The sequence below is a fragment of the Lissotriton helveticus genome, chromosome 5_1, assembly GCF_964261635.1.
Source record: "Lissotriton helveticus chromosome 5_1, aLisHel1.1, whole genome shotgun sequence".
NCBI classification, from domain to species: domain Eukaryota; kingdom Metazoa; phylum Chordata; class Amphibia; order Caudata; family Salamandridae; genus Lissotriton; species Lissotriton helveticus.
This window is the reverse complement of record NC_136065.1, coordinates 226,776,411-226,790,346: the sequence shown is the minus strand read 5'-3', so window position 1 is coordinate 226,790,346 and position 13,936 is coordinate 226,776,411. Positions and strand designations below refer to the sequence as shown.

At 45.4% G+C, this 13,936-nt stretch overlaps 1 protein-coding gene across 1 annotated transcript in view; it reads left to right on the top strand.

The window, feature by feature from the left end:
• PAXX (PAXX non-homologous end joining factor) overlaps window positions 1-13,503 on the top strand; it is a 52,472-nt gene extending 38,969 nt beyond the window's left edge. Inside the window, exons 6-7 of the mRNA XM_078642053.1 lie at window positions 8,223-8,316; window positions 10,509-13,503. Of these exons, the coding sequence (XP_078498179.1) occupies window positions 8,223-8,316; window positions 10,509-10,548 (134 nt within the window). The 3' untranslated portion in view covers window positions 10,549-13,503. The remainder of the gene's footprint in view (window positions 1-8,222; window positions 8,317-10,508) is intronic.
• Window positions 13,504-13,936: the final 433 nt, after the last annotated feature.

Genomic DNA, 13,936 nt, shown 5'->3' with positions numbered 1-13,936 from the left:
GGCCGATAATCACCTCAAACTAAATGCTCTGAAAACTGAGTTCCTACTCATCTCACCTCCGGCGAAAATGTCCACCACCCAAACCTGGCTCAATAACCTAACAGCACTCAATGTCCAACCTACCATCGTGGATTCTGCGAAATCCCTAGGCATCACACTTGACGCCAAGCTCAACATGCAACAGCACGTTAGCAAAGCCACAAAAGGAGCTAATTTCTAAATCAACACACTGAGGAAACTTAAACCCTTCCTCCCTGCCAAAGACTTCCAAACTGCTGTACAAGCTTTAGTCATCCCTCGCATAGACTACGGAATTGTGGCCCTCAGCGGACTCCCGCTATCCACAACAGCACCCCTAAGAGCCTCCCTGAACGCTGCCGCGAGACTCATTACTGGCTCAAGAAAACATTCGCATATATCCCCAGACTTAAAGTCTCTAAAATGGCTGCCTTTTGAAGCCAGAATACAGCTAAAAATTGCCGTTATGACACACTCTGCCGTGCACCACAAGGCACCCAACTACCTCGCTCAAAAGTTGTCTATATCCGGAGGTTCGAGATCCAATAGAAGTACAAAAAATCTACTCCTGAAACCTCGTAGATTCCGGAAGGAAAAAACCTACAAGCGCTCCTTCTCAGGAATGGCACCCAGGATCTGGAATGCACTCCCTCCTGAAACCAGGCTTATCTCCTCCACTGCATTCTTCAAGAAAGAGGTGAAAACCATCCTTCTGTCCAAGATCTCCTGAACTTTATAGGTGCTGGATCAGAGTCTCTGCATCGCTTTGTATTATTGATCACCTGATTGTCTCTTGGCACTATACTCTTACTTGATTGTGACACTACTATGCTACTCTCTTACTACCGACCAATATATGATACACTTTAGTTTGTTGAATCACCCTCCCGATGCCCCCACCCCGTGTTCTCTCTATCCTAAGAAATTGGTATAAGCCATCCACACATCCAAGGTTTACCTGAACCCTACTGTAGCGGGATCAATGACTTGTGCCGTCTTATATTACTTGTTACCTGATTGTATATTGATATGTTCTCTGTACATTACTGTTATCCTATTATGTTAGTGACTATTTTACTGCTCCCATTATCTCTGTTCAGTCCTGCTGCCCCTACCCCTGTCTCTGTGAAGCGCTCTGATATCTGTAAGGATCTTGTTCGCGCTATATAAAACGTTGAATAAATAAATAATAAATAAATAAATAGTCTTCACTACAAAGGGAAGAGTTCCTCAGTACTCCACCTTTTCTCCCTGGTTTTTCAACATGTACCTGTGCCTCTTGCACAGGTGGCGAAGCTCCACGATTCACAATTAAAGATTTAAACTGATGGCCCAAAAACAACTAATGAGCAACAGATCACCTCTGACTGTATCAAACTTTTCAGAATTCCTGAATCCTATCCACTTGCACTACTGGTTGAAGGAAGGCTACCTCTGGTTGAATGGGCCTAAAAATGCATGTTCTGTCTTTGGGTAACAGAAAATACTCCTAATCACCTTTGGCCCTCAGGAAAAAGTCTGATCTATTGCTAAAAGGAATCGTGGTAGGCGTAGAAAACCTCTGTGTGTCCTAGTGACTATGGCCTGTTATGTTATTGCACTTCTTAGCCATGTGTAATCGCTTTGCAGAGGAGTACCATGGTATGAATCAACTCCCATTCAAACACTCATTGGTGAGATAAAAAATCAGCCGGCCATGCTTCTAAAGTTACTTAACCCAACTTTTTCCCTACTTCGTAAATGCCAGCTACCAGTGGAACTGAATGGATTACTAATTGAGACACAACAAAGTGTGTAGCGATTCCTTAAATTCGAGATCTAAAGCTGAAATTATTTTGTTTCTCAATGTCCTTCTAATAACAAAGTAGCAGTGGCCTACCAGAAATGTGGTACAATAATCCACACCAGCCAGCTTGTATTGTGGCAAAACACTCAGCATCAACTTGCCTGAACTGTGGCAAAACTAGCTACACCAACCTGCCCGGAAGGTGGCTAAACAATCCATGCCAACCTGCCCAAACTGTTGCACAACAGTCCGCACCAACCTGCCTAGACTGTGGAAAAACTATATATCACTTTATATCTCAAATAATTTGTGTCTGTATATATGCATATAGACCCCCCCCCGCAGGTAGCCAACCGCTTGCTGCGCATAGACTTTAGTTGTGCACGTCGTGAGGTTGGCTGCAATGCCTTGCTAAATTGACCTTCATTGGCTCTTGGGGACCCCCATCACCCAGGGCCAAAAAGGGAAATGGGGCGAGTGGCCACCCTACACTGAGACTTAAATGGCCAGGGACCCAATTAGGCGCCACGGGGAGCTCCCAGGTTCTCGCAACCCCAGCCGGCTCCCCGTATGGTGTGGGAGCCGGCATTGCTCTTGCCTGGAGGGAGAAGCGGTCTGTTTGCTCCCAATAGGCCGGAGCAATATCTGTTATCGTTCCTTTCCCACAGGAGTGCTGGAAGGGAAACAGAACATAAGTCTGCTCCATCCGACAGTAGCATGTTTTAATCTCATGCCTGGTGGGAGTAGACTTGCATGTTTGCTCCTGTCTGACGGAGGTTTGACGCAGCTCTGTTCAAGCCAGAGCAGAGATGGAGGTTTGACACAGCTCAACTCAAGCCAGAGCAGAGAAGGAGGTTTGATACAGCTCTGTTCAAGCCAGAGCGGAGATGGAGGTTTGATACAGCTCTGTTCAAGCCAGAGCGGAGATGGAGGTTTGATACAGCTCTGTTCAAGCCAGAGCGGAGATGGAGGTTTGATACAGCTCAACTCAAGCCAGAACGGAGATGGAGGTTTGATACAGCTCTATTCAAGCCAGAGCAGTGATGGAGATTTGATACAGCTCTGTTCAAGCCAGAGCGGAGATGGAGGTTTGATACAGCTCAACTCAAGCCAGAGCGGAGATGGAGGTTTGATACAGCTCTGTTCAAGCCAGAGCGGAGATGGAGGTTTGATACAGCTCTGTTCAAGCCAGGGCGGAGATGTAGGTTCGATACAGCTCAACTCAAGCCAGAACAGAGATGGAGGTTTGATACAGCTCTGTTCAAGCCAGAGCGGAGATGGAGGTTTGATACAGCTCTGTTCAAGCCAGAACGGAGATGGAGGTTTGATACAGCTCTGTTCAAGCCAGAACGTAGATGGAGGTTTGATACAGCTCTATTCAAGCCAGAGCGGAGATGGAGGTTTGATACAGCTCAACTCAAGGCAGAGCGTAGATGGAGGTTTGATACAGCTCTGTTCAAGCCAGAGCGGAGATGGAGGTTTGATACAGCTCTGTTCAAGCCAGAGCGGAGATGGAGGTTTGATACAGCTCTGTTCAAGCCAGAGCGGAGATGGAGGTTTGATACAGCTCTGTTCAAGCCAGAGCGGAGATGGAGGTTTGATACAGCTCAACTCAAGCCAGAACGGAGATGGAGGTTTGATACAGCTCTATTCAAGCCAGAGCAGTGATGGAGATTTGATACAGCTCTGTTCAAGCCAGAGCGGAGATGGAGGTTTGATACAGCTCTGTTCAAGCCAGAGCGGAGATGGAGGTTTGATACAGCTCTGTTCAAGCCAGAGCGGAGATGTAGGTTCGATACAGCTCAACTCAAGCCAGAACAGAGATGGAGGTTTGATACAGCTCTGTTCAAGCCAGAGCGGAGATGGAGGTTTGATACAGCTCAACTCAAGGCAGAGCGTAGATGGAGCTTTGATACAGCTCTGTTCAAGCCAGAGCGGAGATGGAGGTTCGATACAGCTCAACTCAAGCCAGAACAGAGATGGAGGTTTGATACAGCTCTGTTCAAGCCAGAGCGGAGATGGAGGTTTGATACAGCTCTGTTCAAGCCAGAACGGAGATGGAGGTTTGATACAGCTCTGTTCAAGCCAGAACGTAGATGGAGGTTTGATACAGCTCTATTCAAGCCAGAGCGGTGATGGAGGTTTGATACAGCTCTGTTCAAGCCAGAGCGGAGATGGAGGTTTGATACAGCTCAACTCAAGGCAGAGCGTAGATGGAGCTTTGATACAGCTCTGTTCAAGCCAGAGCGGAGATGGAGGTTTGATACAGCTCTGTTCAAGCCAGAGCGGAGATGGAGGTTCGATACAGCTCAACTCAAGCCAGAACAGAGATGGAGGTTTGATACAGCTCTGTTCAAGCCAGAGCGGAGATGGAGGTTTGATACAGCTCTGTTCAAGCCAGAACGGAGATGGAGGTTTGATACAGCTCTGTTCAAGCCAGAACGTAGATGGAGGTTTGATACAGCTCTATTCAAGCCAGAGCGGTGATGGAGGTTTGATACAGCTCTGTTCAAGCCAGAGCGGAGATGGAGGTTTGATACAGCTCAACTCAAGGCAGAGCGTAGATGGAGCTTTGATACAGCTCTGTTCAAGCCAGAGCGGAGATGGAGGTTCGATACAGCTCAACTCAAGCCAGAACAGAGATGGAGGTTCGATACAGCTCTGTTCAAGCCAGAGCGGAGATGGAGGTTTGATACAGCTCTGTTCAAGCCAGAACGGAGATGGAGGTTTGATACAGCTCTGTTCAAGCCAGAACGTAGATGGAGGTTTGATACAGCTCTATTCAAGCCAGAGCGGTGATGGAGGTTTGATACAGCTCTGTTCAAGCCAGAGCGGAGATGGAGGTTTGATACAGCTCAACTCAAGGCAGAGCGTAGATGGAGCTTTGATACAGCTCTGTTCAAGCCAGAGCGGAGATGGAGGTTTGATACAGCTCTGTTCAAGCCAGAGCGGAGATGGAGGTTTGATACAGCTCTGTTCAAGCCAGAACGGAGATGGAGGTTTGATACAGCTCTGTTCAAGCCAGAACGTAGATGGAGGTTTGATACAGCTCTATTCAAGCCAGAGCGGTGATGGAGGTTTGATACAGCTCTGTTCAAGCCAGAGCGGAGATGGAGGTTTGATACAGCTCAACTCAAGGCAGAGCGTAGATGGAGGTTTGATACAGCTCTGTTCAAGCCAGAGCGGAGATGGAGGTTTGATACAGCTCTGTTCAAGCCAGAGCGGAGATGGAGGTTTGATACAGCTCTGTTCAAGCCAGAGCGGAGATGGAGGTTTGATACAGCTCTGTTCAAGCCAGAGCGGAGATGGAGGTTTGATACAGCTCAACTCAAGCCAGAACGGAGATGGAGGTTTGATACAGCTCTATTCAAGCCAGAGCAGTGATGGAGATTTGATACAGCTCTGTTCAAGCCAGAGCGGAGATGGAGGTTTGATACAGCTCAACTCAAGCCAGAGCGGAGATGGAGGTTTGATACAGCTCTGTTCAAGCCAGAGCGGAGATGGAGGTTTGATACAGCTCTGTTCAAGCCAGAGCGGAGATATAGGTTCGATACAGCTCAACTCAAGCCAGAACAGAGATGGAGGTTTGATACAGCTCTGTTCAAGCCAGAGCGGAGATGGAGGTTTGATACAGCTCTGTTCAAGCCAGAACGTAGATGGAGGTTTGATACAGCTCTGTTCAAGCCAGAGCGGTGATGGAGGTTTGATACAGCTCAACTCAAGGCAGAGCGTAGATGGAGGTTTGATACAGCTCTGTTCAAGCCAGAGCGGAGATGGAGGTTTGATACAGCTCTGTTCAAGCCAGAGCGGAGATGGAGGTTTGATACAGCTCAACTCAAGGCAGAGCGTAGATGGAGGTTTGATTGTGACACTACTATGCTACTCTCTTACTACCGACCAATATATGATACACTTTAGTTTGTTGAATCACCCTCCTGATGCCCCCACCCCGTGTTCTCTCTATCCTAAGAAATTGGTATAAGCCATCCACACATCCAAGGTTTACCTGAACCCTACTGTAGCGGGATCAATGACTTGTGCCGTCTTATATTACTTGTTACCTGATTGTATATTGATATGTTCTCTGTACATTACTGTTATCCTATTATGTTAGTGACTATTATACTGCTCCCATTATCTCTGTTCAGTCCTGCTGCCCCTACCCCTGTCTCTGTGAAGCGCTCTGATATCTGTAAGGATCTTGTTCGCGCTATATAAAACTTTGAATAAATAAATAAATACAGCTCTGTTCAAGCCAGAACGTAGATGGAGGTTTGATACAGCTCTGTTCAAGCCAGAACGTAGATGGAGGTTTGATACAGCTCTATTCAAGCCAGAGCGGTGATGGAGGTTTGATACAGCTCTGTTCAAGCCAGAGCGGAGATGGAGGTTTGATACAGCTCAACTCAAGGCAGAGCGTAGATGGAGGTTTGATACAGCTCTGTTCAAGCCAGAGCGGAGATGGAGGTTTGATACAGCTCTGTTCAAGCCAGAGCGGAGATGGAGGTTTGATACAGCTCAACTCAAGGCAGAGCGTAGATGGAGGTTTGATACAGCTCTGTTCAAGCCAGAGCGGAGATGGAGGTTTGATACAGCTCTGTTCAAGCCAGAACGGAGATGGAGGTTTGATACAGCTCTATTCAAGCCAGAGCGGTGATGGAGGTTTGATCGCTCTGTTCAAGCCAGGTTGACTCCTCTTTATGCAAGCCAGATCTGGGGTAAAGGTTCAACGCAGCTCTATGTAGGCCACAGCTGAGATAAAGGATTGACACAGCTCTGTTCATGGCAGAGCTGAGATAGAGGTTTGCCTCCTTCAATCGTTTGCAGTAAAATTCCCTCTTTGATTCTTTGCGAAGGATGTGCAGGACCAGCCACCATATAACTAAAGGGACCATCTGTGCTGATACTGGAAGACAAGTGGACTCGGGCGAAAAAAGTTTGGAATTACGGGCCCTGATGCTCCATGTTCCTGTCCCTGATGGTTCAAGAAATAAGTAATGGACCTTGGAGTATCTGTCTAAATGCTGAAGTAACCTGTATATTTCAATTTTGTATGCACAATGGTGAAGGAATTGCAATACAATATCAGTGTATAGGTCTTTGATCACTCTGTCTTTTCGAAAGATGATGGGACCTTGCTAGCAAGATGGCTCAAAGAGCTAAATGCCTGCTACTAGTGTCTGCTGCGACCTTTTGTCCACACATTTTAAATCCGGATGGTTGGCTTCCCTTTCCATCCTTCTGTGGTCTGAGGCCTAATACTAACACATAACCTAAAAACCGATTTGAAGTGCAATGTAAAATATAAGTTTATTATATCTCTGAATCCATGCAGGGGTTATGGTGAAGAAGCGGAAAACACAACATCTATGTATAGATGTAATCCTAATCTGTGATTTTTAAAGACGATTGCATTATAGCTTTGTTAATAATAATATATCATCCCTATGTATTTCAAAGTCTGTATAAAAGAGACCCCCGGCCATCCAGTCATTAGTTAAGAACATCAGCCAGATGTTGTCTGACCCCCAACAAGAGGGCAGAGAAGGAGCAGAAGAATCCCAGGCAGAAGGCAGAGCAGTAGATCGTGACTCTGTCCTGGACTGAAGCCCAGCTCCACCGAGCTCCGAAGTGGCTGTTTAGGGACAGTCGGACAAGGTTTGCCATGCCAGAGCTCCAAGCCCAGTGAGTGCATCAAGTAGAAAGCATGCCAGGGCTTGAACTCGGCATGCACTCTAGTGCTGTGCACGGGAAGAGGCTAGCTAGTGACTCTCTGGGTCAGTACGTTTTCCGTCTCCAGAGTAGACTAGTTCAGAATCCATGAATAGCAAACCGCAAAAACCCCACAATCTTTAAGCCAAGTAGTGGGAAATGTTGTTCTCAGGCAATCAATCTTTCTTGTTTACATGACTGCCTGTGGATACTAGGGAACACCTGCTACAGTAGTGCCAGGCGTCAGGCCCCAGCTAAGTCGGAGTGCACAAGTAGCCCAGTTTTCACCAGCAAGGCAAGTGTCTGTACCTTTTCTTGGTAGTAGCTTGTCTTTGCTAATTTGTGGCGGGTGCCGTGAGGATGCAGTGATGAGTTTCTTCATTAGCAAACATCTTATTTGACCATAGCTCAGCATTTCCAACTTTGAATCTCTTTCTTTGTGAAGATGTAGTCTATATCTGTGTCTGTTTTGGAGGGGAGTGGTGTCCAGGCGGTTACGCCGTAGCAGAATGCACAGGAGTGGGCCTGGCCTGCATTATGATTCTATGACCATACCTAGGTCCCAGTTGCCTCTGCTCCGTTGCAGATACAAGACCAGTGTCCAATGATTTAACATGCAGAGTCTTCCCATATAAATTGCCTTTTCACTCATGCTCTGCTTGTCTGACACTTACTTGCGGCTTGTTTTCTTGTACCCTCTGTGCAGGTCTCGATTCTAGAAAAGGTGGAAGAGGAGGGTTACCTACGGCTACCGTCAGGAGACTTCCAGGAGAGTCTCTCATTAATCCTGGCTTTAAGAGGTAATGTCCTCTTGTTGTCCCCCTACCCTCTCTTCTGCTGGTCTCTTCCATCCTTTGATATTCTCTTAAGCCTCTGTGTCCTGTCTTTCTATTTTTGTTTTCACACCGAGTTCCTTTTGGTCCGCTCTGTTTTTCCTTCACCCCATCAATCCAATTTACACTCTCTCCTGTCCCTTCCCTCTGGACTTTGCCCCTCCCCTCTTGCCTTTTCCCCTCCTCCCTTTTCCCCTCCTCCCTCCTTTCCTATTCGATCATACTCTCTTTCCTCACTTGTTGCCACTATTTCTTCCTCTGTTGCATCCCCCATAGTACTCCTCGCTGTTTATCCCGCTCAAACTCCCTAGATCTCTTTGCTCTCTACCGTTCTCCTCCTTCCTTCTCCTACACCTTTCCTCAGTGTTTTGTCTCTTCTGCTTTCAGAGTTCCATGCTGTTCTTGATATAATGTTCTTCTCCTTTACTCTCCTGCAAACTGCAAATGTGAGGGCGCCAGACTGCACATATCCAGTCCCTGGGATGGACCAGAAGTCCCATTTGTCATAGCACCTATACTTTCCCTGCACCCCTTATCATACTTGAATTCTGCTGGTTTGCTAGGACTGCCGCCGGTGCCAGGGTGGGTTGTTGCTGCCTTCAGTAGGGAAGACCGCTTTTCATGTTTTCTGGCTCGCACATGCTTTGATAAGTATTTGCTCATCTGTGCCGCCTTTTACTTGTTGGTAATAGCCACAAACGCAAAATTCAAGGGCTGCAGACCTCTGCTGGAGTCTTTCACTGACTGACTCTCATACGCGAGACTGCTCTATTAGCACTAGAAGTCCTACTCACTCTAGAATATATTCTCATGTGCTAGTATAGTGCAGAGATGGTGGCTTCCTGGAAAGGGATGACCACACTGTGTAGTGTCTGCAAAGATGAGCGTACTACTCGATGCCATGTTAAGCTTCACCCCATTGCCCGCAGAAAATGGTCTCTCTTCACACTGAGACCTTCACAGCTTTTAACAATGTCTTTGGGAGTTAACCAGGAGCTCAGTACTTCAGGACTGTGAGAAGTTGGTAGAATTGCAGTCTCAAAATGATTTTAAATACTCCAAAATGTATGTTTTAGAGAAAACCTGTTAACACTTGAAACATTGTTAGGTGATGTTGTTCAGTGAGATGAAACTGTATCCGTGGTGATGAAGCGAGTGGTTAGTAATCAAGACAGCACATCTTCCCATCACGTTGACTAACCCCAGAGCTCTCCTGAGTTTTGCCTGGAAACTGAATACTGGATTTTGCTTTGACCAAAGTGGGTAAGCCGAAAGGTAATCATGGATGACCCTGCTCATCTCCTCTACTCTCCATTCTTCTCCCTTAGTGGCTATTGCCTGCTCCTAAATGCTCCGCCAAATGCCCCTCCATTTTGGACTCTTGTGCTGTGACGTCATTCCCATTTGTGAACGCAACGGCACTTAGGTTTAGGACACATGGAAGGTCTACTTGTGTTTTAATTTTGCTTTTAACGCACCTATGATTTAAAGGGCAGTTGACCATAAGGCTAAGACTATCTGTAGGCGTCGCTTCTCTTGGGGTCACCATGCATTTCGTCCTTTGTGTGCTGCGCATTTGCTGTTTATGGTGGTGAATATTTCAGCATTGCTAGAGGGACACTTTGGTGGGTGATTTAATGTTGCATGGTGAATCTCTAGTGTTATTAAATTGAAGTTGAAGGACTAGATTTCAGTGACAAACTGCTCCAGGGCCAGCATTTATCTAAATTTGAATTTGCTTTTGTTCGGAATGTCCACAGAACCACCAGACTGTTCTTTGCTGGAAACATAGTCCTGGTCAGCGCAGTACAAGTGGACTCGAACCTGTCAGAAGATCAGGTATCCATATCATAAGACTTTCCTCCTCCAAGGTCCAGCTTCTCCTCCAGTTTTCTCTCTTGCTTCCTCTTGAACCACACCTCGTTCATTCCCCATGAACCGCTTGCGAGTTGTTACCACTTTGATACTTTCCACCTCTTGTAGATTTAGTATTGTAATCAGTCACAGCTGAAGGGTATGTGTCCTCGGAGTCCTCCTCTTGTCGCTTAGCCAGGATGTATTCCAGATGTATGTTGGAACAACTCCTTAAGGTCTATGTGACTGGCCAAGCACAGTCCTTCAAGTCATTTCTAAATGTTTTCCTATTTTTGTGTTTGCAGGAAGAAGGCTGCGACTGGTGTGGATTTTGAAGAAGCATGAGTTCTTTTGGCTGTTGACGGACAGAGCACATACATTTGGAATCCATCATGTATGATTTTAAAGGACTTTTTTACAAGAGGGTTTTAAAAATATTTGAAACTATTTTATAATGGAAAATTGACTGACGTGCATGCAAGATTTGTTTTCTTGCAAAGAAGTTTTAACTTAGGCCCTATTTTTGCACACACTGAATACTTGACATTAAGGTGCTCAAGACAACTTTTATTCAATGTTTTATGACTCCTGGAGGCCAACACGTGATATTTAAATCTATTGGAGCCCAATAGTTGTACGTTTTAGCTTTACCATCACGTGCCACTCCTTTTTCCTTTTTTTGATTTTTATTATATCTCCTTGACTATTTTAAAGAAACTTCCTTTAATCATGGCTTGAACCAGATTTAGAATTTGGGTGTCCTGTCTTCCCTCTAACTCCTCTTTACATCTCCCTCCCTTTGCAGTACCAAGCAATTCAACCCTCTTTCACATTCTTGTAAGGAATTCTGTGGAGTGTTCGTATCTGCCTTTTGTGTATGGGATTTAAAGTATATAGTGAAGCCTGCAGCAATGCCAAATCGCATGAAGCATGAATGACCATTAGCCAAGGAATAGTCCACAATGACAGTCAGTGGTGTCAGCGTTCTCGACAGACTGGAATAGCCAATCTGCAGTCTGGCTGGCGCAGGCTGAATTCTCTCCCCAGCTTCATTAAAACATATGAAGTACTAATTTTAAAGCTCTAGGTAGCGTGGAACTAGATGGTAATTAATATAATTGGCCAGTGGTGATCTAAATCATCATCGCTTTAAAATGAAGACTCCTTTTCAGTAGAGTGGCTCTTGAGTGACTAGTGGCATTTACAGGAGATTTTTAAATGGCCAGCACGAAATACTTGTATTCCTCATTATGAGACCAAGTACCACGCAGGTTGAGGCCTCATTTGAGGCACCACTGCACAGAGCTTCCTTTGCGGTGAAATGGGCTGAGGGACATTCTTGTGTGTTAAAGCCCGAGTTAAATGTACCGTTGATCCTGGATACATTTGATGGCGACCTCAAATCTAGCTTTGGCATTTGCACTCTTCTGAGATATAGATGCAGGGCTGATCCTTATCTTTGCCCCACAAGCCATTGTGAGCTCCCGACGCGTCATGGGGAAAGGTGTTATTGACCTCATGCCCATTTCAGGATGGTTTCTTTTGCACTTATGTCCGTGCAGATGAGCAGTAATAATTCCTCATTGTTGGTTCTGCATTGTCTGATTGAGAAGGGACCTGTTGCTTTGGTTTGGTGTGGCCTGGTTGATACTGGAGGACACAGACACACACGCTCCTGTGTCATGTAGTTCCTGTAAACCACAGAAACTCCCGGCAGGATTAGCTGTGTGGAAACTCATGATGTTGGCTTGGAACGCAGCTGTGCTCAGGTCTTGAGCTCCCATCGGAATGGTCTTGGAGAAAAAAAATCAATATAATTGCTTTGTTTTTGTTCAGTCTTTAGAGCCCATTCCAGGAATCGAAGAGTAAACGGTTAACTGAGAACTCTGCACTCAACCTCCATGCAAAGTCTTCCAACTCCCTTCTTAGACCTGAGATCAAATAGCCTGTTTATTTTCTCCAATGCATGCTTTTTTTCACCTTTAAAAAAAAAAAATAAAGTTGCACCATTGAAATTGGTGACTTCTTAGCCGGTTGGCAAGCAGCATTTTATTCCAATTCAGAAATCTCGAATTAGAGAGAGATGCCACTTCGAGAGCTGTCCACTTCACCGACATTTGAGTGGATAGAGAAACCAGACAGGAACTATTCATGTCTTCTGCAGGATCTCCTGGGAGTCCAGCATTTTGTAGCCTGCTTTTTCTGATGAGGTCGCATAGGCAGCCTCTGCAGCTGGCTAATTAACAGTGCCGGAAGTAGAGCAGTCCCGGGGTGTGATGTCATCCGCTAAAGCAGCCACGCACCAATCACCCCAACCTACAGATGAGACGCTTAATGCGGAAGCCTGTCTTCTGCTGAACCCAACCCCATCAATGACGTAAGAACGTCTTTTTCAGCCTAACGATACCTTGCAGCGCTGTTGGGAAGAAAGCACTCGGATTAATATGTATATAGCAGTTATGTGTCGTTGTGTAGCTGTAGACTTTTTAGTTTGTGGCGGATAGCTGCACCCCCTTGTGAAACAGGAGGTGTTGAAACTCGACATGGAATGGTGCCATAGAGGGAGTTTTTAAGCACCACCCAGTGCATCACACACTGTCCTGAGTCACAGACGCTTTTGTGAGCAACTGTCCACAGTCAACGCTTTTAATGTGATTTGTTGCGTTATCCCTCTTGTAACTAGGTGCCTGTCTCTTTCTGTGCGTTATGTCAAACTCCCCACAAACCTCTTTCTGTTTCAAGGGGTCCCTCTCCAGCACCTATAAATGTATCATTTTTACAATCGTATTAACCCTCCCCCTTGCTTCGATGTTGATTGATGTAGTTGAGGGCAGAAGTGAGTGAAAAAGGAAAGTTCACTTTTTAAAATTGAAAGTTAAATTGTGTCCAGTTTCGCCTTCGAAATGCAGTTCTTCCTAAAATCGAGGCTTTGGCGGTAGAACACTGTTGCTTTCTGCTTGGCTAATGGCTGCCCATATTTTTAAAAGCACTGTCTTGCCATTCTTGATAAATAGATGTTCAGAAGAGTGCACATTGCAATCAAATGAACAGAGTTTAATTGTGAAGGATTTATTTAACATGCGGGGTGTGGATGTTTTAATTTGTAGCATGTACTGCACTGGCAAATATTCGGTCATGATAACGAAAGGTTTTTTTTACTTACCCATGGACACTTAAGGACTCATTCAATTAGGTAATTTTGAAGGAACTGTTGAGAACTTGTAAAATATTTTTAAAAAGTTTTTCTTATAATTTATTTATTAAAAATTGCATATTCTAAATAAAAGAATGTATTTCTTATCTTTGTGTGTCTCTGTATGTTCTTTTCAGCGTAAATCTGCTTCCCCATAGCAGTTTGTGCAACTTACTGCGCCAATTATATGGTTGGTTCCACACCTTTCTTTCAGACCACGCCCCTTCCCATCTTTACAACTAAATTGTAAGATGTCCTGTAGACTGGTTGCAAAATGTGCGTCTTACCGGTGCTGGTGCAGTGACATTGCTTATTTCAGGTGTTATCCATGGTTGTTAGAAAATATGGAGACCTACTAAGCAATGTTGCTTTACATATTGAAGCAAACTTGGGACCTCATGTACTCAGAAGGGAAATGTTACCTTAGGATTTATCGAATGTATTTTGGCCTTAGGACTGGCCTACTTACCAATCCCCAGGTTTCAGTTAAGCTAGCAGGCTATAGCGATGTAATACTGCCACTCTCTCAAACCCCCTCCA